The sequence below is a fragment of the Musca domestica genome, unplaced genomic scaffold (genome assembly GCF_030504385.1).
Source record: "Musca domestica strain aabys unplaced genomic scaffold, Musca_domestica.polishedcontigs.V.1.1 39, whole genome shotgun sequence".
Taxonomy (NCBI): Eukaryota; Metazoa; Arthropoda; class Insecta; order Diptera; family Muscidae; genus Musca; species Musca domestica.
The window spans coordinates 1,794,220-1,819,598 of NW_026712326.1; the positions used below are offsets into that span (position 1 = coordinate 1,794,220).

General features: G+C 29.4%; 1 protein-coding gene across 3 annotated transcripts in view; it reads right to left on the reverse strand.

The window, feature by feature from the left end:
• The window catches only part of LOC101893967 (maternal protein pumilio), a 331,172-nt gene that overhangs the window by 95,209 nt on the left and 210,584 nt on the right, over window positions 1-25,379 (reverse strand). For 2 of the 3 annotated variants that reach the window (XM_011292191.3, XM_011292192.3), the window contains one exon: window positions 22,613-22,660. The exons of the other annotated variant lie outside the window; for it this stretch is intronic. In XM_011292191.3, the coding sequence (XP_011290493.1) occupies window positions 22,613-22,660 (48 nt within the window). The remainder of the gene's footprint in view (window positions 1-22,612; window positions 22,661-25,379) is intronic. 3 annotated transcript variants of the gene reach the window in all.

Below are 25,379 nucleotides of genomic sequence, written 5' to 3' on the forward strand. Positions count from 1 at the left end.
ATTCAAAACTTTGACCCTTTGTGGGAGAGGTACCAGAAGAAATGATCCGACCTTTACCATATTCATAACAGATGTTGTGTTGAAGGATATATTGAGATATGCCAAATCTGATGAGGTAACAGAAGGGGCGTACCGATATATTCCATCTTCACACCTGACCTTGAGTTACTAAAAATATTGTGATGTGTGTATGTTGAAGACGATATTGTCGATTTTCGCACCCGACCTAGCACTGATACAAAATTAAAATTTGCAAAATTTAAACAAAATTGGATAATCCTTTCTTGTTGTATGAGGCTAATTAATTTCGGGGAAAATGTTGACTTTTTGTGGGGGAGGTACCAGAAGGATTTTGTCCATCTCCGAACTCCGAACGTATGGACACAGCTAGATCGAATCCAAATGTCCTGAAATGGATTTGAACCAAAGAGACCTGGGGTCTGAAACCGTTATTTCGATTAGGCACGTTTTGGCCATACGCTATATGCGGCACTCTCTGTAGCCATATGGCTGGGGGTATACTGGGACTGGGGGTATATATAAAAATATATTTTGGATAGATATTCGAAGAATTTGTTAAAATACCTTTTTGAAGATTATCCATGGATTTTCTAATAATTATGAAATGAGATCTGGGGCTGGGTATTTGTTTTATGAAAAAAGTTTTCATTTCACATCTGGGCATTTCCGCAACATTTTTGAGAACATTTTTGAAAAGATTTAAATTTTCGTTGACTTTTTCAAAATATTTTTATGAGTTTTTTTTAAAGAATATATTTTTTTTAAATAACTCCTGGGGAGAATATCCCAGACAAAACACAAGGGAACTGATGAGGATTTGTGGCTCTTTCCGAAAATTAGGTATTCCCTGCCTTACCCCCTGGTAAACATTACCATCGTTCTCCGCTAATAAACAAAGGTTGTTTTTATAAAAACAACAATAAAGGGATTAAGTTCGACCATTTGGCAACAACGGACTGGATTATTTCTAAAACTCTTTACAATATTTTTAAGAATATTTTTGAGAACAGTCTAACCATGGTATTTTACGGTGTTTTTAAGGGACTTTTATCAAAACCGTGGATTTTTTTTTAAATTTTTTAAGAGACTTTCATCAGAATTTTTATTTTTTTTTAATATTTCTTAAGTATTTGTCATGTTTTATATTTTTTTCCTAGAATAATCGTCAGATTTTAACATTTCCCTGTATTTTTCCAATTTCAGTTTTTTCAATTTCAGCATTTCTCTTAAAACGAATAAAAAGTAAAAGTTTTGTTGTTCACAGGGAGGCAGGTTAAAACGACACCTCACCCCTCCTCCCCCTCCATTGTATAGCTGCAAAAAGTACAAATAAAGTTGGTGACATAAAGGCGCCCCCAGGCGTCAACAACAATAACAACAACAACACCAGCAACAAAACACGGCAACAAGGTAACTATTATAGAAATAAAAACGAAAACAATAAAGTGTTTTGCACTTTTCGAGGTGGATTTCAACACTTGACACATACCCAAAAAATACGAACAACAGTAGCAAACTTTTGTTTTTAGTTTTTTTTTTTTTTTGGATAAAATGGCAATTTGGCAAGGATTTAAGGGTAGAGTTGTGACAAATAAAAGTGAAATGACACGCAAATCATTTTTAAAACGGCAGTAAGGCAGGAAAAGCTCGGCAAGGTAATGTAGAGTTCTTTTTTTTTTGCAGCGTACAAAGTTATAGGATACCTGAGATATGCCATTAAGTAAAAGTAATTTAAATAAATATAAAATGTCATGTAGGTCTCGCTAGGTGAGGGACTACTAAAAATAAAGCATACACACACATACATTTTGGTTCTACAGATTTTTGTTGGGCTATTTATTTCAGTGCAAAGTTGAAAGAACCATGAAAAGAAATTAAGTCCTCAAGGAAAAACCCCCGGTCTACAATTGTTGCAATGACTGTGCTTCTGCCGGTTTTCCGGATTTTTAGTAAAGTGTTTTTTCGTTCCTTATACACCAAAAACAAAAAAGAAGAATAGAAAAACAAAAGAAAAATACCCAAATGTGTACTCCTGGGTGCTATATATGGAGGGGAAATTACGTGATTTCTTTAACCAAATGTACTTTTAACCAACTACTAATGCGCACAGACTAAACTAAAGCTTTATGGTTCCCAGACACGCACAGCTCGGCTCACAAGGAAATCTAAGGAAAATCCGCCACCATCACCCGGTTATTATCCATTCAACGTCATTAAAAGTCTTCTGTAATTTACACTAGACCAAACAATAGCAAAAAAAAAAAACGAAACTGCAAGGAACAAAATGAACATGAATTTTAATAAGCAACAAAGAACAATAAACAACAACAACAACAAAAGCCATTTGGCCAAAATAAAGTCTATGGCCTCCCTCTTCCTTACAGCACGATATGTCCTTTGTGGAAAGACCCACGAAAATTATTATTATTCAAAGCCAAGTATTTAATTATAACTTAAAAAACAACTTTGAGCCAAAGCTATGACCAAGTTCGCTGCGGCTGCCTTTCGACATAAATGAAGAAATTTATGTGTGTGTGCTGCCCAAAAGTATGCAATAAATTATAATATTTAATAGGTAACCATAATTATGCTTTAATTATGTATACCGAGTCATGGAAAATTACCCCAAAAAGGTCAATTAATTTTCTAATTTATGGTGTTCATGCAACAACAAAAAGTCGGCAAGAGAACTAAAAAAAAGAGGACTCAATTGTAAATGAGACAAAAATATGCTATGTTCTGTGAAAATTATTGTGGATTTTTGAAAATTGTTTTGTAGGACTATGGGAGCTAGTAATTTTTTTCAAGAACTATTCGTGGTATTTAAAAAGGATTTTTTTTCGAGCAATATCGTGAACAAAAAAAAAAAAAAATTAGAAGGCTTTAGGAGCTAACATCGCATCTGGTTAAAACATTAAAAAATAAATGTTTTAAAAATATTTTTGGAGGAATAATAAGGCAACGACCGAATATAACTGTTTTTAAATATTCTCTGAAAGGCTGATGGATATTAGATTGATAAATATATTATTTAAAACATTTCTGTGTAGTCATATATTTGTGAACGCAATTCGGAAATGTAAATATTTATGAAATTTTTCTTAAAGAAAGGCTGGATCTATAATTATGGAATTAAAAAAAATATATATTTAAATGTATATCACAATTATATTATAAACTTTATTATACCTAAATAATCGCTTTCGAAGAGTACAAAATTATAATTGAAGCTGTTTAAACATATTTTTTTCTGAGGGATCATAAAGAATTTTTTGAGGACACGCACATCCACCGACTTAGAAAAACCTAAGGGAACCTAACCTAACCTAGAAAAAATTAAGGAAAAAAGTGAACTACGGTTGGAATTATAATCGTTGATTAAATATGAGAAAGTAAATATTTTTTTAAGGAACACTCGTGAGTTTTAAAAAATATTGAATAACATTTGATTTGATTAAAATAAAAATTGATTTTTTAAATATTTTCTAAAGACTGTTGGAGCTATGGATTTTTATAATATTTTTTTAGGGAGTTCTAAGCCACTCGTCCGACAGCTTTAAAAAAAAAGCATTTTGGTGAGAATTTTCCGGAAAAAACGTTATTCGTCATGGAATTCAAGCGTGATGGTGGGATTTCTTTATATTTGGCCGGAAAACCACAACTGGCTATCGTTAGTGCACTCCAGCATTTAAATGTAAATAAATCTTTTGTGTCTCGTACCATAGCTCGTTCCCGCGATGCTGGTAGCATAGCCTGACGTCAAGGAAGTGGAGAGAAGAAAACAGCAACATCAGCAGAAATTGTTCGAAAAGTAAAGAAGCGACTTGATCGAAACCCGCAGTGGTCGCAGTGGCCGAAAATGGCTCGTGAGCTGAACATATCGCAATATTCCATTCGGCAAAAATTGAAAAATGAGCTCGGGGTAAAGCCATTTCATTGAAATTCCAAAAAGTGCAAGAAAATACACCGCAATAGAAAGAAAATAGACTCAGAAGAGCTAAAGAGCTGCTTTGTTTGGACGAAAGTGGTGAACTGCCGAATTTGGTTTTCTCCGATGAGAAAACATTCGTTGTCCAGCAGAAAATATGCACCTTCGGTTGGCCAGCAGAACTCAAGCGCCGGCTATGGTGATGGTGTGGGCCACCATAACAGCCGATGGTCGCTCTTCGCTCGTATTAATCGACCGTGGCATCGGAATAAATGCCAAATATTATCGCGAAAATATTCTGGAGGGTGTATTAAAGCCTTGGGCATGCAAACATTTTGGCCGCAAACCTTGGACATTCCAACAGGACTCACCACCATCGCACTCAGCACGCGCCACCCAAGGATGGTTACATGAATGAGGTTTCTCGCTTTATTTCCAGCTCACAATGGCCACCTAAATCTCCGGATACCAATCCATTGGACTATTGTGTCTAGAGTATTTTGGAAAGCAAGGTTGGCACTAAAAAAATACCAAAGTGTTGATCACCTCAAGCAAGCGCTTCGCCGGGAACGGGCCAAAATACCTCAGAGTCACTTTTGGGCAGGGTGTGACCGTTCTATTTCCGTTTTAAGGTCATAATTCGTGTCAAAAGTGATCAATTCGAACAAATGTAAACTTATTCTAAAATTTGATGCTATTTCCGATATTTTTTGCTTTCATTCAATAAAATTAAAAAAAATATTTTTTGTAGTTTTTTATTCTTTCCTTGTATATCCTATATTTATAAATGGCCAAAACGCTGTTAGGGGACCACCAAAGAAAAAATCTTGATTTTTTTTAAAGAAAAATTTCAAAGCAAAAGAAAGAACAAAATATTAGAACAAAAAATATAAGATTTTAGAGTTAAAAATTGTAGATATATTTAAGAAAATATTAAGAAGGCAAAAAGTAGTGATTTTGACGAAATTAAAATATTAACCGTCAATGCTGTAGTCGTACCATTTAAACAAATATTTTTGAAGGACCAACAGAGCCAGAAATGGTTGATTTTCTACAATTCAACAGCCTGAGAAATCGAAATTTTTGGAGGAAAATCCAATTTTTAATACTCTTCCCAGACTATCTGAGCCTGGCTCCAGGCAGTCACCGCATATAGGCTTTACTCAGTTTTGAAGCTTCACCCTAAACAAATTGTGATTGTGAAGAAGAAAAGCTTTAGAAAAAAAGTTAGCCCTTTTCTGCCAATAAATTTGGTTGCAAAAGTGGAACATCTTCAAATGTTCCCCCTTGCCATTTATTGTGATGTCCCTTGAATGCAAATTTGCCATTGTATTATTGTTATTATTGCCATTATAATTTCATTGTTTTGCATAATACAATATTAGTTATGATGATGAATAGCTTCCATTGTAATTTATCCTCATAATTTGCCGCATTTGACCAAGCAGCAATTGTTGGGCGCCACTAAAATGGTAACAAAACAGAAAATGCTTGAACTTTTGGGCCTTTGTTTTCTCGGCCCAAATGTATATACTACAAGTGGATCTGAGCAAAACAACAGCAATAAACTAAAATTTGGTAGCAACAACCAAAAACAAAAAAAAAAAAATAATTTTCTATAATGATTTATGGCAGGATTTGTGTGTGTCCATAACGAACAGTTATTATTTTGTTAAAAACAAAAGAAACTTTTAATTGTATGAATGGAGGTAAACAACAACAGCAGCAATAATAATAACAGCTATGAGGCTAAATGAATTGCTTTTGGCATTATTTGTGAAAAGTTTGGCTTAGGATTTAATTTAAGTATAATTTTGTTTAGCCTAAAAGTGGACAATATTTTTTTTTTGTAGTACTGAACTGGGAGCCTATAAGTATGCAATATTTTTGTAAAAGATTTTTAAAAATTAATGGGAATATATTAAATAAAATCCTTTCCAAGTTTATGTATCCTTTTTTAGTAATTTTTCATATTTTTGTCGAGGTCACAGCAGATGCTTATCCCAGCTCCTTTAACTAATCTTCTTTTTGAAAAATAATCATTTCCTTAATACTCCAACGAGAACAACAAATTTCCTTTTCCTAATCCCTTTAAGTATACATAATTTTTCTTTTGTTTTTTTTCTGTCTTTAGTAAATCCTAAAAGTAGGCTTACTTATATCAATTTAGCTTTCTTTAAAATGGATTAGAAGTGGAGCACAGAAAAAGTGAAAAAAAAAACTTAAATAACCTCAACAAGTATGGCTAAGCTTTAATATTTCATAAAGTGGACCGACCGATACAATACATTTCAAATAACGCCATCACAATCTCCATCGTCATCCTCATCATCATCATCATCATCGTGGTGGTGGTTTATTGAAATTTCACGCTGTGTTCAGTGAAAATACTTGTAGGAAATGACCTTCAACCGGAAACAATGTTGTTGCAAAACAAAAAAAAAAAAACATGGTTGTTGTTCAACATTGTTGTAGCGAATGAAAGGCAATATTGACCAAGTGGTAATATGAACATCCGTTTATAATGTCACTAAACCGCCACATGCGTCACGCAGGCGGTAGTTGTTGCCATACTTAAATGTCATCCAGCCATAGTGGGGGGAGAGAGCAACATTACTTAAGGACCATAACATGACTTGAATGGAGCGCAACAATGTTAATCCTCCCACGGCTAAACATTTCAAGGTTCCTTAAGGAGGGGAGAAAACTTGTTTCCCTCTCTCCCTCTCCCTCTCTCTCTATTTCCTTCTCGCGCTGATTACATTTCTATCCTCCTTGTCTTTTTCTTTGTTGCCTTCAAGATTAAGATATTTTCCCCAAACGAAATCTTCATCATCTTAAGTAAATACTTGATTTAGATTTCCTCCCCTACTTCCGCTGGACATTCGTTTAAGCAGCTTATTTAATGATTTACAATGGTACAACTAAATTTTCTTTTTGATTACTTTAAAAGTTGATTGAAACGAAGCCAATTTTCACATCAAACAATGGAAATTTGTTTCAGTAATTCCAAGAAAATTAGGTAAATTATCTATTTTGCTTTTGCTCAAAGCAAAAGGCCAATAAGTCATTTTGTTGCAGAGCCAAATTGTATGCTTTGTTTTATTTTTTCTTTAAATAATTGATGTCGTTATATATTAATGGCTAATGAGATATTTAAAATTCTATAATTTTGGGCAGGGGTGGAAATTAAATATTACTAGCGGGTATAAATTTGGTGGAAATTAAAAATTATTTCAAAATCCCTAAAAATATGCTTTAAGACAAAGGAAGATGAGCAAGTTAACTCTAATAATCATGGATATTACCACCGATTTTTTGGTAAAAATCTAAACTAAATTTAATACGTTCACCAGTAACAAAGGCGATATTGCAAAGTGAGAGCTCTAAATGGACTATATTTTATGTTTTAAACATAAAAATGGTTTAATTCCTTTTTTTAATGACTTGTTACAATTTTCCATAACTTAGTATGCAAATTTTGGAAGTATAACAGTTTTGTATAACAGTTTCAAAACTGTTATACACTTTAAAAATTCATTTTTTTCATTCGTAAATACTTTCTAGGCATTCTTAAACCTTTTTTGTGTGTATAACAGTTTTAGTATAACAATTTTAAAACTGTTAGACACTTCAAAAAACAGGATTTAAAAGAAATTTCGTAACTTCAAGTAATAACGATATATTTAAGAATATCAAAAGCTCGAATCACACATTTATTTATTATTATTTCTGAAATTTCTCACACAAGTTATCGGATAGACAACTGTTTCGTTCAATAAGCCTTTAAATTAAAGGATTTATGACTATATTTAATTTGTTAAGCAGACAATAATTTTAATTTCTATTCTAAATGGCTTGCAATTATTTGTTTTATAAATTTCTACGCAACTTTTGGGAGTATAACAGTTTGGTATAACAGTTTCGAAACTGTTATACACTAAAAAAAATACTGATTTTCATTCCCCAATACTTTCTATGCATTCCTAAACATTGTATGTTAGTATAACAGTTTCAGTACAGGATTTGTGAAACTGTTATACACTTCAAAAAAACAGGGTTTAAAGGAAATGCTGTTGATTTATGTAATAATGATATAGTTATGCATATCAGAAGCTCGAAACTCACAGTTATTTTTTATTGCTTCTGAAATTTTTTACAGAAATGGATGGATGTTTATTTTTACCAAAGACCTGTAGTTGGCCCTTATTTCATTTAACATACCTTTAAATTGATTTATTTCTTGATGTATTATATTTGTTAAACATTAAACATTTTTAATTTATATTTCAATTGACTTGCAATAATTTTTTTATAAATTTCTATGCATATTTTGTGAGTATAACAGTTTGGTATAACAGTTTCAAAACTGTTATACACTACAAAAATCATTGCTTTTCATTACTCAATACTTTCTATGCATTCTACAACATTTTTGTGTGTATAACTGTTTCAGTATAACAATTTTAAAACTGTTATACACTTCAAAACACACGATTTACACGACAATTTGTTATTTTATGTTTTAAGACATCTTTTAGTACATTGTGTGGCATCGGAAACTCTATACAGGCAGTAATTTTTATTTAAAAATACGGAAATAACAAAAAAAAATTTTTTTCATCAAACTTTTCTACAACACAACTACATTTAAACCCTCAATGCAATCCACCCACAGAAAAACCTATTTCAAAAATCATAATAAAATATTGTCCCAATTTATATTGAAATTCTATTCCATTGCATTTCATTTCATTAGACAATTATAACACATAATGCATATTCACAAAATATTGACACTTTCCAGCAATCACAACAACAATAACAACAATGACACCAGCAACCACAACACTTACTCTATTTACACTGAAAACAAAATATTATTTGTTCAATATATCAAAAATATATAGAAGAAAATTCGATTTGAATATTGATGTACAGTTTCAAAACTAATGAGATTTTAGTGTGAGAATAAAAAATCACACAAACGTTTTTGCATAATGCGATTGTTATTTTTCTGTTTACTTATGGACGAGCTATTATTTTTCGAAAATATATTATCTAATGTATAAATAACAACAACAGCAGCAAAAAAACACATAAATGAGGAGTACTGAGCTGGAGAGTGAATGTTGTATTCTAAAGTGTGTCTGAGTCTCGATATCTATTGAGCATTGAATAATTTATTATGTGTAAATTTACATTTTAAATTTTATGGTTTAGCATATGAAAAAGGATGTATAAACGAGGCTTGTGCGAAAAATGTTGAGATATTTGAAAGTAATTTCTAATGAAATATTTTCATTGAAATTGTGTTTTTTAAAGTGTATAACAGTTTCAAAACTGTTATACTGAAACTGTTATACTCATGAAAAGTGCATAGAAATTTATAGAAAGTAATGTGAAATGTTAAAGTATGATTTTTCAAAGAGTATAACAGTTTGTAAACTGTTATACTGTCAAATAACATAATTTTTTTAGAAATTTTAAGTAATCAAGGAGTTAAAATGTGCAGGGTGAGATGAAAAAACTGCAACTAACTTCAGACTGCTGTCATTCCCAAGCCACTCTTCCGAAAGCTTAGATCACTCCAGCATTTAAATGTGAATAAATCTTTTGTGTCTAGTACCATCCCTCGTTACCGTGATACTGGTAGCGTAGCCCGACATCAAGGAGGTGGACAGAAGAATACAGCAACATCAGCAGGAATGGTTCGAAAAATAAAGAAGCGACTTGATCGAAACCCGCATCGCAGTGGTCGAAAAATGGCTCGTGAGCTCAACATATCGCAATATTCCGTTCGGCAAATATTGAGAAATGAGCTCGGGGAAAAGCCATTGAAATTCCAAACAGTGCAAGAACTTACACCACAACAGAAAGAAAATATATTCAAAAGAGCTAAAGATTTACTTCGCTTGACCGAAAGTGGTGAACTGCAGAATTTGGTTTTCTCCGATGAGAAAACATTCGTTGTCCAGCAATTTGTAAATAAACAAAATGATCGTGACTCAGCAACATTGCACTCAGCACGCGCCATCCACGAATGGTTACAAAATGGCCCCCAGAGATCTCCGGATACCAACGGTCTATTGAGTCTAGAGTATTTTGAAAAGGAAGGTTGGCACTAAAAAATACCAAAGTGTCGATCACCTCAAGTAAGCGCTTTGCCGGGAATTAGCTAAAATACCGCAGAGCAACATTCGGGCAGCGTCTGACGGTTTAATCGGCCGTTTGAAGGCCATAATTCGTGCCAAAGGTGACCAATTCGAACAAATCTAAACTCGTTCTAGAAGTTTATGCTATTTCCGACATTTGGCTTTAATCCAAAAAAAAAAAAAAAAAAATAATAATAATAATAAAATGTAGAAATTATGGCGCTTGACTTTGTTGCAGTTTTTTATGTCACCCTATACGTGTTGGAAAATTGGTTTTATTACAGAAAAAATGTAATTTTTTAATTATATTATTTATATAATAATAACAATAATAATAATAATAATAATAATAATAATAATAATAATAATAATAATAATAATAATAATAATAATAATAATAATAATAATAATAATAATAATAATAATAATAATATAATAATAATAATAATAATAATAATAATAATAATAATAATAATAATAATAATAATAATATAATAATAATAATAATAATAATAATAATAATAATAATAATAATAATAATAATAATAATAATAATAATAATAATAATAATAATAATAATAATAATATAATAATAATAATAATAATAATAATAATAATAATAATAATAATAATAATAATATAATAATAATAATAATAATAATAATAATATAATAATAATAATAATAATAATAATAATAATAATAATAATAATAATAATAATAATAATAATAATAATAATATATAATAATAATAATAATAATATAATAATAATAATAATAATAATAATAATATAATAATATAATAATAATAATAATAATAATAATAATAATAATAATAATAATAATAATATAATAATAATAATAATAATAATAATAATAATAATAATAATAATAATAATAATAATAATAATAATAATAATAATAATAATAATAATAATAATAATAATAATAATAATAATAATAATAATATAATAATAATAATAATAATAATAATAATAATAATAATAATAATAATAATAATAATAATAATAATAATAATAATAATAATAATAATAATAATAATAATAATAATAATAATAATAATAATATAATAATAATAATAATAATATAATAATAATAATAATAATAATAATAATAATAATAATAATAATAATATAATAATAATAATAATAATAATAATAATAATAATAATAATAATAATAATAATAATAATAATAATAATAATAATAATATAATAATAATAATAATAATAATAATAATAATATATATAATAATAATAATATATATATAATAATAATATAATAATATTATTATATAATATAATAATAAATTATTATTATTATTATTATTATTATTATTATTATTATTATTATTATTATTATTATTATTATTATTATTATTATTATTATTATTATTATTATTATACAATATTATAATAATAATAAAAATATTAATATTATTTTATATTTTTTTAAATTTATTCAATTTTATTTATTATATATATTTATTTTTTATTTATTTTATATTTCATATTATTAAATATATTTATTTATGCATTTATTTATTTATTTTTTATGTATTTACCTATTTGGTTTAGATTTTATATTAAATTTAATTAATTTACTATTTATAATAGTTATATTTATTATTATTTATGATTATTATTATATATAACAGTTATAAATTTTATTAGTAAGATTAATAATAAATTGTATTATTAAACATTTATGAATTTATGCATTTATTTATTCGTTTCTTTATTTTTATACATTTATCTATTTAATTTTAATTTTATAATTTTATTTTATTTTTTCCAAAATTTATTAAACCCTTCCCATAACCACTTAGCCACAAAGAGAGAGAGAGAGAGACAGACAGATGATTTGCATTATAAATTCATTACAAAGCAGACCCAAATACATACACGTGTAGATGATGTTATAGAGGACGATAATGGTGATGATGCTATTGACATTAGATAAAATCCTATTTTATTTGATTTAAGTGTGCGTGTGTGCATTTGTGTCGGTGTCTCTGCGTGTACACCTACACTAAAGCACATGCTTAATAAATACATAAACGTACGAACCTTACACAGAGACACAATTATTTGTCTAGAGCAAAAATCAATATTTACCAATACATTTGAAGATTTGTTAAATATCAGGCCGCCTTAGCATAAAAGTGTTGTACTCAAGTGCATGTGAGAAAGTTTGTCTCAGAGAAGGTGTATTTGAGTGGGCGGAGAGCAAAGTGAAACCCTCTATTAATCCTACTAACAATATATTGAATTTATTGTTGTTGTTATGTAAATTTCAATTCTATGAAAAATATTGGAAGAATAAAATGTATTGGGAGCAGCAGTGTTGAGTGAAGCAATAAATATATTAATTTAATATAAATAGCCACGAAACATAATTTATTAACAATGTCAGCTGCTCTGAAATAATATTTGAGCTGGCAAATTTAAAACTAATATTAATTATTAAATTTTAAAGCATACTTTTAGGCAATTTTGGTGAGGATATTAGATAGCAGTGTTGAAGCTAATGGATGTTATTCTAGCAAATTAATTAGAATTAAATTATTGTCAATATTATGTTGGTTTTAATCATTTTTGGCAATATTAAAGGAAAAAAAATTTAACATTGAAGGTTTAAATCTTCGTCGAAGAAAAAAAAAAAGTGAATTAATTAACCTAACATCTTCCATTACCTTATTTTTTCGTTTTTTTTTTGTGTCTATTCTTTAACAAGTCTCATTGACTGTTTTTTTTTCTTTTTTTTATGAATAGTAAATTTCCATAGAAAAAAAAAGAGTCCTGTTTCTAGAAATACCTCTTAACTAAACCTCAAACAAGCAATATATGTCATGTGACAAGCTTTTCCATGTATAATACATTGTTTTCCAATTTTTTTCTTGTTTCCGTCTCCGGACAACAGAGCAAAAAGGTCATTCAGTAGACAGAATACAACATAGAACAAGAAGAGCCTTACACAGGAAGGACATAAATACAGACACACACATATTAAGAGCATAGCAGAAGAAATAAAAGAGCAGCAGCAGCTCCAAAATGAATGTCGTTATTATGATTTGAAATAAAATGCCAAAGTGCTAAAATACTGGGGTGGTGAGTTATGAAAGTTCATTATTTAAGAGAAAATTCTTGAAAAAAGTTTCAAAATTATTATTAGCCCTAATATTAATATTTCAAATTTTCTAATTTATAGAATTTTGTTGGGCGTAATTTTCCATCTTCAATTTGGGATCAATTAAATTTTATAAAATTAATCTTTAATTTTATGAAATTTCATTTCAATAATATATTATTGCTTAAAAACGAAACTCCCTCCTAATGTCCAACACGTGGGCTTTAACTTATCACAAAAAAACGACAGCAGACAAAAAATGAAGGTAGAAACTACATGCGCCAAGTGTCGTTAAACTAGGTCAACAAGGTATTTACGAGCATTGTCATACATTTACATATGTACAGGCTATATACATAGAAATTTATTTTTAGTATATGTCATCACCACCCCAAACCGAACTATTAGTCACTTTTTACTCCTTCACCAACTATGGTTGTTCTTTTTGAAAAGCTTAAAAATGTTCCTAGAAATAACGATGATGACAATTAGATGGCCAGGTAAAGTCTGTTTTGTCAGCATTCTGGTGAAATGAAGAACGAGGAAGGAATATTCGTTATTTGCTTTAACTTTCAATGTTAAATGGAGTTCATATACCGGAAACTTATGGCCTTAAAGAGTTGATACGAACAAAAAAAAAAAAAAAAACGTTAATAAGAAACAATGTTTAAAAGATTAGAAGGTAAATGTCGATAGCATTTAATCTATTTAAAATATGCTCCTCCAAACATGTGGAAGTCACTCAGAATCAGAAAGGAACAATACAATTTCATTAAAATCATGATTTTTTGAGTGTATAACAGTTTTAAAACTGTTATACTGAAAATGTTATAATCGTAATAAATACATAAAAATCTTTGAAAACAAATTAGACATCCGAATCTAACAGTTTTGTTAATATATAACAGTTTTCAAACTGTTATACTAGCAAAATTTGCATAAAACTTAATAACTTTATGAAATTATAAATTAACGGTTAACCGTTTTTAAATAAATTTTTATTAAATTTAGATGTTGTAGCTTGGTAACTTTTTAGAAGTTGATATACTGAAACTGTTACACTAACAAAAAACCTTGCCATAATTGTTTAACAATTATTTCCATATATTTTAGTCTTATGATTCCTCAAAACTTTCTCGAAACCTAATTCAAATAACAAAATTTCGTTAAAAATCATGATTTTTTAAATGTATAACAATTTTAAACCTGTTATACTGAAACTGTTATACTCGCCATAAATGCATAAAAATTCATGTAAACAAATTAGACATCCAAGTCTTAGAGTTTTGTTAATGTATAACACTTTCAAAACTGTTATACTGGCAAAGTTTGTATAGAACCAACAAACAATAATTACAATTCAATAAAATTAAATATTAGATGATTTTAAATAATTGTTTATTAAATATTGGTGTTTTAGGGAGGACTGAAACTGTTATACTGACAGAACAACCTTTCCAGAAGTATTAAATAATTATTTCTATATATTTAGGACTAATGTTTACTCACAAATGAACTGAAATCTAATTTCAACAGCAAAATTTCGTTTAAAATCATCGATTTCTAGTTGTATAACAGTTTTAAAACTGTTATACTGAAACTGTTATGCACGCAATAAACGCACAAAAATCCATTAAAACAAATTAGTTATTCAAGTCTTTATTAAATATTGGTGTTGTAGGTGGGTAACATTTTAGTAATCGGCATACTGAAACTGTTATACTAACTAAATGACCTTGTCGGATATATTATTTCTATATATTTAGGCTTATGATTCCTTAAAACTTTCTCGAACATTTTTGTACCTAATTCAAACAACAAAATTTCGTTAAAAATCATGACTTGTAACAGTTTTAAAAATGTTGTACTGAAACAGTCATTCTCGAAATGAATGCATAATATTGCTTAAGAACAAATATACCATGAAAAACTATAAGATTTGTCAATGTATACCAGTTTTTAACTGTTATACTGGTAATACTTGAATAGAAAATTACAAAAACTAAATAATAATATAATTTAAAAAAATTTTCAAATAAATTTTTATCGAATTTTTCTATATTTCCTGTATATAACCTTTCCAAAACTGTTATACTGAAACTGTTATACCAGAGATTTTTCCATAAAAATATATTTTTTATAACACATCTGACACAAACATACTCATACATTTTATAATATGCAAAACTTTTAGGTTTGTTAATGTAAATAATTTTCTAAACTGTTATACTCGAAGAAAAAATTGCAAAATATATTGGAAAAAAATCAGTAAAAATGTAAATTGAACATGTCTTCATTTATTTTTAATCAAATATTTCTATTTTTCTTGTGTATAACAGTTTCAAAACTGTTATACCCAAACTGTTATACTAACGAATTTTACATAAAAACACATTTTTATTTATAACACATCCAAATTCAATACCCAAATGTATCTAAATCGTCAAATAATTCTGCAAAATAAGATTAATTTTTAAATATAATGAAACCAAGCTCAAACATGTCTGGATGACATTAATTCCATGCGGCACAAACGACAAATAAATACATTTATATTTTTGAACATATTTAATCTCGATCCAATGCAAAATTGTTTATGGCATTTGCGATAAAATTAAATTTTAGATATCCTTTCTACCAAAAACGAAAAAAAAAAAAAAACAACGAAATTCTACAAATCACATTTTGTTTATAGAAACCACAAAATACGCTACAATACAGTGCCATCCGACTAATGCGACTTTGGGATATTTCACACAACATTGGTAATTTCATTTTACACTATAACGCAATACTACTGTCGTGGCAAACATTATCATCGGCTAAATCAATGACACGAAAAACTACACATACATATACACAATATTGAATGTATGTACGTATGTTTATATGTATGTGTATGTGTGTGTAAATATTTAGCAAGAGGCTCCCCAAAACGCTGTGACTGGGGTTATTGTTTGTTTATGGTTCTCTGATTAGATGTGATAATGCTACAAAATGAGTTCAGCTCAAACAGCTCGCAGCTTACACGCACGCACACGCATACATACACAGGACAACACAAATAACAACACAAATGCCCCAAAACTCCCATTATCTATGCATACCCCAGAAAAAAAAACGAACGGCAGTATGGTTAGTGATGACAACAGCATTAGCATCGATATTAAATCAGCCTAAAGCCAAAGGACTAAACAAGGATACTCTCTTTTTCCATCTATATGCCAAATATACCACATATGGCGAAAGAGTGGCTGGATGAGTGAGTGACAACCAACCAAACAGCTAACCATCCATCCAGTCAGCCAGCCAGCTAGCCATACAATCCATCATAACAAGGTAAAATTGTTGGTGCAATGTAATAAAGTCAACCCTTATGGATTTTCAAATTTGCCCTCTGTCAATTTTCATGTTGATGTCCCTGTGGACTCTGGACAAAAACAAGAAAATTTGCATATACATTGAAAATTGCTTACGCATTTATGCATGCAGCCATCCAGTCGGGTTCGCAGCTCAGCATGGCAAATAATTGCAACTCTGTAAGAGAGTGTGGGGAAGGCGGTGTGTGTTTGTGTAGGGATCACGTCATTCAATATCCCGGGTTTTTGGGGTTTATCTTTTGTTGTCGCAACAAATAAACCTAATGACTGGGTTCTTTTTTCTGGTTTGATAAAGTCCCGAATACTTTTTTTTTGTTCCCCTCCGAAAAAAATCATATTATCGCATAGAAAGGATTGCAGCAAACGCCATATCTGCTCTGATGATAATGATCTTAATTTTTTTTTTTTGGAGGGGAAGCATAATAATGTATATCGTACTCGTTCATTATCATAACAATAATGACCATATTGAAGTGTATGTAATATTTGATATGGCTAATTAGCAATTGATTTGTATGATATGCTGCTTTTGTGGCCTAAGTAGGCTCATTCAACCATTAACAAATAGTCCATCAGTGATATATGTCATTAGCAGATATCCAAATGAGCTCATTTTTGATGGTCAATGGTGCAGAGGCAGAGGCAGGCTAACAATAATAAAATGACGTCGACGACGAAAAAAAAACTTAATTTGGGATTGCATAAATTGAATGTGGTGTAATGACAGTAAACATTATGGAAATTGTTGGCAATGAGTTGATTTAATTGGCTTTAGAGTTTTATAAATCAAAGTATTGGACAGCTAGCGCACACAAAATGGGGGAAAATTAAAAATAAATATTGAAGTGGTATTTGTATTCCAGAGTAGAGGAGTCGGTAAATAACAGGTTTAATTAATATTTGGGGTCAAAAAAATTGGTTTTAATTTCACAGATATTATGTGAAATGTCCTAAATCCATAATTTAAGTTTTAAAAGGCGTTTTATTGAAAAATGTGAATTTTTAAATGTGTATAACAGTTTCATAACTGTTATACTGAAACTGTTATACTCGATTTTTTTGCAGGAAATTCCTAAATCCATAATTTATGTTTTAAAAGGCGTTTTATTGAAAAATGTGAATTTTTAAATGTGTATAACAGTTTCGTAACTGTTATACTCGAAATTTTTGCAGTAAATTTCACTAGAATTACTCTATGACAACGAAATGATATTATTTTTTCATTTTTATTAACATTTCACATACGCCATATACTAAAAACAATATAAAATATAATGGAAATTGTTGGCTTTAAGTCGATTTAATTGGCTTTAGAGTTTTATTAATCAAAGTATTGGACAGCGAGCACACACAAAATGAGGGAAAATTAAAAATAAATATTGAAATTGTATTTGTGTTTCAGAGTAGAGTGTGTAAATAGCAGGTTTAATTAATATTGAGTGTCAAAAAGTTTCATTTTAGATATTTTAAATTAAATGTCCTATATCAAAGCATATATGCATGTATTTTGTATTTAAATAGTCGTTATACTAAAAAATAGTAATTTTTGACTGTGTATAACAGTTATAAAACTATCATACTGAAACTGTTATACTCAAAATTTTTGCAAAAAAATACTTAACCAATGAAAACCAACAACAAAAGTATGGTAAAAATAATTTTCAATGAAAATTTCATATAACCCACATAGCAAAACCAAATATTTGGGGCAAAAAAGCTTTTCATTTTACATATTTTGGTCCTTCATGAGCTAAATTAAAGCATGCATTGGCCGTATTTTCAAAAATACATGTTTCAATAGACGTTATATTGACAAATATTAATTTTTCAAGGTGTATAACAGTTTTTAACTGTTATACTGAAACTGTTATACTCGCAAATTTTGTAGAAAAATAAACTACCGTTCATCAAAAACATTAAAATGATAGGAAAATAAGTTTTTAGTTGTCTTTAACATACTCCACATGGCGAAATCAAATATTTGAGGGAAGATGTTTTTCATTTTTCACATTTTTGTTTTCAGTGACTTAAATTAACGCATGTATTTCTCATATTTCATAAAATTCATATTTAAATAGGTATTATCTTAAAATATATGACTTTTTTGAGATGTATAACAGTTTTAAAACTGTTATACTGAAAGTGTAATACTCAAATTTTTTGCAGAAAAATGAATTACCTTTCATCTACAACATTAAAACAATGGTAAAATAAGTTTTTAGTTGTCTTTAACATACGCCCCATGGCGAAATCAAATATTTGAGGGCAGCGGCTCTCAATTTTCGCATTTTTGTTTTCAATTACCTAAAATAGAACATGTCTTGATTATATTTCACAAAATTCATAGTTTAATAGGCGTTATATTGAAAAATATTACTTTTTTGAGGTGTATAACAGTTTTTTAACTGTTATACTGAAACTGTTATACTCGAAATTTTTGCAGAAAAATTAACTACCGTTCATCTACAACATTAAAACAATAGTAAAATAAGTTTTTAGTAATCTTTTACATGCACCACATGGTGAAATTAAATATTTGAGGGCAGCGGTTTTCTATTTTCGCATTTTTGTTTTCAATTACCTAAAATAGAACATGTCTTGATTATATTTTTCAAAATTCATAGTATAATAGGCGTTATATTGAAAAATATGACTTTTTTGAGGTGTATAACAGTTTTTTAACTGTTATACTGAAACTGTTATACTCGAAAATTTTGCAGAAAAATAAACTACAGTTGATATACAACATAAAAATAATAGTAAAATACGTTTTTAGTGATAATTCAATTACCTACATACCAAAAACCAAGTATTTGAGGGAAGATGCTTTTCATTTTACATATTTTTGTCTAATATGACCTAAATTGAAACAAGTATTGATCATATTTTTAAAAATTTATATGACAATAGGTATTACCTTGAGAAATATGAATTTTTTAAGGTGTGTAACAGTTTCAAAACTGTTATACTGAAACTGTTATACTCAAAATTTTTGCATAAAACTAATTGAATTGTTATATTACACTAAAAATTGGGAGAAAAGCATTTTAATTAATATTTTACATACAGCAATACCCCAAAAATCACCTTAAAAAGCTGTTGCGCCACTTAACGCTTCCATAAATCCCCATTACTTAATCAAGAAATAGTGCCTTCTATTTTTTTGTGAAATTACAAGAAATCAAGATTTCACACATCAAGCATGGCCATTTAGCAGCAAGACATTGCATACATTTTAGGCTGTAATCAAGAAAATTTATTGCATTCTAGTTTGGGGATCAACTTGCCTGCAAACAAGCGCAACCTAAAAGGCTACGACGAAAAAACTCCAACTAAAATTGGCATTGTTGAACTTTGTATGTGCTGTGCCTGATGCCTTCTTTTTTATTTGTGTGCCTGCTCTTATAGAACATGTGTCAACAAGCAATTTCAGGCTAATTTTGCAACGTTATTTAAGCATACTTTAGACCACTTGAAACGAAACGAACGAACGACAACGAACATAAATGGCAGCAACGGAAACATGAGTCTAATGGATGTTTATGTTTAAACGTCTAACGAATGTTGGCTTCGAGGAATGCCTTTTACGGTACATTTTCTCCGAAGCCTTCTCCTCGCCTCCACCTCGCCTTCTTCTTTGACTGTCATTCATTCAGGCTTTCTTTTGCTTTGTATCACCCAAGCGAGCAGCACATAGCTCGAACAACAATTGTAAGCTGTAACTGCAACCTGATTATCACCATCATCTGTGCCAAAGATTGGTGACAAATGATAATTGCGCCGTGTTTGCATGCAAATCATTATCAGGATAAGGCTGAAACCCCATCATTACAGAGAACAATGCAAAATAGCGAGAGAGAGAGAGAGGTGGGGGGAATTGGAAAGGAAGGCAACTATGCAAGCAATCTTTAATACTCCATCCATATGGAGCAAGCAATCTATGGATATGAAAGTTCTTTGTAATCTTTGCCACATAGCTGGATGCCAGAGCACGAAAAAAAAATGAAATGAAAGGAGAAGAGAAACAGAGAAAATATTTTCCATATTGCTGCTTGCTTATGGTACGTCGGTTACCTGAAGCCGCTAGTTCTAGTCTTTGTGTATCGTCGTCTCATCGTTTGAGCAGATTCCACTTTCAACACACATGCATGCAAATGTTTACCCCGTCATGCGAATGGGGGGATATATAAATTTTGCCTTTCTGCAAAATATTTCCTTTGTATGGAGTATATGGTAGAAGCCTTCAGTTTCTCTGCATTTGTGATGCATCATTTTTCCCTTTTGCTCCCTTCCTGTTCCCCTGAGAACTGAGAAGTGCATGGGAGGTGAGGTCACAAAACTAGGAACACATTTTGTTTGCTTTATTTTTCCAAAAGGACACAAGGCTACCTAGCAGACTATTTAAAAATGCATAACATCGCGACGGCGATGACGACGGCGATGTTGTTTACTCTATGTGGGCATTTCACTTTGGCTGTGGTGGTCTGGTTTACATGGGTCGGTCCACACCACCAGGAATGGATAGCCTTTTGTACATATTTAGGTAACCATCAAAAAGGCATTAACCATGTGTAAAAAGGAGACGACAACGACAACAAGTTGTTATGAACTTTTGCAGGAGGAGAAAAACGGTGCCATAGCTGTTGCAGCTGCAGTATTTCATGTTGTCGCCTTTGCATCACAACAAGGCAATGACATGAAGAGTTATTGCGGTATGAGCAGAAAAACAAAGAATAGTTGTTACTTTGTGACGCAGATAAAATTAAATTAAAATGTAAATAAAAATGTGTACAATGCAGTGGTGTGTGCGTCCTTTTTTATGTGTGTGTGTGTGCGGTCAACCTGGGAAAATATTCATTTTTTGTTGTTAAACAACAATAAAACAACGCCTGTAAAGTATGGGTTTTAATTTAGAGTAAAAACTGAAAACATTTAAATGCTAAAACATAAAAATCAGCTAAAATACTAAATATTTCCTTTGTATAACAGTTTTCGAACTGTTATACTGTAACTGTTATACACGTAAAAAAGTCGTAATTTCAATTAAAACACAAACATAGATAGTTATTTCCGAATTATAACAGATGTTATAACTTTTAACAAGCAATAAAAAACATTTCTGGAGTGTATAACAGTTTTAATAAAATACTATGATTATGCAAAACAAATGCATAAAACATGAAAATCTAGTAAAAAATCGATCAACTTATTTATACAACAATTTTGAAACTGTTATACTCGTCACAAACTCAAAAACACACAACTGAACAATTGTTTTAGACTGTTAACCCACATTTACAGTCAAAATTTAATTATAAGGCACTCAAAAGGCTAAAACATAAAAATCCCGTTGAAAACCAGACATTTCTTTTGAATAACAGTTTTCAATCTGTTATACTATAACTGTTATACATGCAAAAAAACGTCACAAATATGAAATAACATACTAACATAACAACAGTAACATACCTCATAACAACAGTACATATCTTATGAGTCATATGTTTTGAGGCGTATAACAGTTTATATTTTGAGTAAAAAATTATTGATTTTGCATTTTAAGTGATAAAACATAAAAATCTGGTAAAAAGTCAAACATTAAAGTAGTATAACAGTTTTCAAACTGTTATACTGTAACTGTTATACGCACAAAAAACGTCAGAAATTCAAAGACTCTTAAATGACGAATATTTCCAGAAATGTAGTAGCCTTATAATTGTTATATAGAAACTGTTATACACATAATAACTATGGAACTTGAAACCAAAAAATATTTTGAAGCACAAACTAAATAATTTAAAAAACTATTTAAATATTTTTAAACCTATTAAGTTGGTGTTATTATTAAAAACCACAAATCTCATTTGTTTTTTACAATGCACATCACTTCGTTATCGCAATTAAATTAATGTAATTAAATTTACTTCGTTTCCCATTAAAATTAATCATAAAAAAATGATAATAATAAAAAAAACCTTACATTGTTTTGATTCAGGGCATTTGTCAGCACATCATTGACGCCACTTACCTAAAATGAGACAGAAAAAAACAAGAATAACATAATTAATACATTTCATTCGAAAAATAACAAATTTATTATAAATTAATCCTAGGAAAACGCATGAAAAAAAAAAAACACCGTTGTAATTAAATACAATTTGCCAGGGGTAATATGGAAACCCTAACAACAAGAGGATTCAAAGGAAAGTATGGATTTCTAAACAAGAAAACAACAAGGTTGATTGAGCAAAAAGGACATGAATATCATCATCATTGACCTTATTATGTATTTTTTTTTTTTTTTTTTTTTCGAATCAACCCTAATTAAAAGGACATCAATTATTAGGTAACTAAATGTCAGGTTTTGTGTTCTAACAAGGGTGTATTGTTCGGGGTTTTACCTTTTTGTTCATCTACCATAGAGAGAAAGTAGCTTTTTTGTGAATTTCTCCCCCCAAATAAATAGAAATTTTGAAATACCAAACGATATGCCTTGTTTAATTTGTGTGTGAAAGATTTTGAACAAAAGGATTAAAAGAAAAATAAAAACATTTTGGTAGGTTCTATGAAAACCCACAAAAAACAAGATGTTATTTTATGCATAATAAGCAGAAAGGGTGAAATGCATTTTACCATAACGTTAGGTTATAAGAGTGTTTAGTATGAAAGAGGGTTCAGTATGAAAGACCATAGCTAATTACTCTGAATCATGTTAAGTTGGTCTTATATCACAAACAACTGTAGAGAGAGTCGTGTTAAATTGCTGTCATTGAAATGAAAATGGGAAAAATTTAGGAAAAAATAAATTTTTCCGTTGTATAACACTTTTGGAACTGTTATACTAAACTGTTATACACTGTAAAATGTTAAAAATTAGAAATAATTGAAGAAAATTTGGATTTTGCATGAGTATAACACTTTCTAAACTGTTATACAAAACTGTTATACTCAAAAAAATCTACTTCGAACAGTCAAACTTGAATTTGAAATTTAAAATATACAATTTTTTCATGAAACTTACTTTTTAAACTGTTATACAAAATTGTTATAGTCGCATTTAACAGCTGAGAATTATAGAAAAAGAGGAATATTTCCTCAAAATACATAAAAAAAGGGCACTAAACTGTTATACACTGTAAAACGAAAACTTTGGTCTTACATTTGTATAACACTTAATAAACTGTTATACTCGCATTTAACGCCTGAGAGTTATGAAAATTTCCTAAAATACATAAAAACGACACTAAAATGTTATACAATGTAAAATCTTTAGAATTCCAAATGATCTAAAAAAATTGGGTTTTGCATTGGTATAACACTTTTCAAACTGTTATACTCAACTAAACCTGATTTGAATCGTCAAAGTTGAATTCGGTATTGAAAATATGTATATATTCCATGAAATATCGTATTTAAACTGTTATACAAAACTGTTATACTCGCTTTTAACAGCTGAAAATTATAGAAAAAGAGGTTCTAGGCAATATTTTCCCAAAATATGTGAAAATTGGGACTGGGTACATTTTTTAAACTGTTATACAAAACTGTTATACTCAACTAAACCTGCTTCGAATCGTCAAACTTGAATTTGGAATTGAAATATATCTTTATTCCATGGAATATCGCTCCTAAAACTGTTATACAGACCTGTTATACTCGCATTTACCAGCTGAGAATTACAGAAAAAGGCGTTTAGACAATATTTCCCCCAAAATACATAAAAAATATATTTATGAATGATGTACTATGAATGATATTTTATCGAACTTATGTTTATAGCCTTTAATGAAAAACAGGAAAATTTATTATATACATTTTAAGGATACATCACATTTATGTTGCTCTTTGCAAACTATAACATCATGTTTTTTCCCAGAAACCACCACCATATATGGAAATCCCTCCCCCAACAAAACTATATCCAGCATAAGCCATAACATGGTAACGACAAAAAAATGACAATATCCATCAAAAGGAAATTTACATTTTTATTACCAAACTACAACATCAATGTCTCGCATGTCGCCACAACAAATAGATATTTCAATTTATGTTTTATCTACCGAAAAAGGGATAGATGGATAACAAACATTTGAAAAAGGTAAGGCAACAAAGTAGAAATAAAAAAAGGAAACTAGTCCCACGACAATTATTTCTTATTCAAACATTTTAAGAAAATTGCTATCTCTGTGAGAAAATAAAGTTGAATGCGACAGTGAAAAGTCCACAAGGATAACAACCAACCAGACCAGAATGAGAAATCATGAAATAAAATGAGAAAAACAAACAAGGAAACTCCTTTTTTCTCCCTCTCCATCCGGAGTTTATGATACACTCTAAAAGCCTCCGTGGAGAGACACATCTGGATGCTTATATTTTATTTACTATTGCGTTGGGATTTACTGTTATCACTCGTAAGCCGGTACTTATACATATTTTCCTTCTTACAATATTGTCAACAACATTACGACTTAAAGGTAAGAGACAGAGGTGAGGAGGAGGAGGAGAAAAACAAAGATGTTTTTCCACTCCTCCTAAAAACATGAGAAAAAAAGGATGTCTTACACAAAAATAAATATTGGTAATTTCTTATTGATCGCAAGGATTATCCTTTATATTGTTATGGAGAACACAAAGAAACACACACATACACACCCAACTAAAGTACGATTAAGAACACCTTAAGAAACACAAAAGACAACATGGTTTTTTTTTTCTTCTTTACAAAAGTGGATCTAAAAGGACTT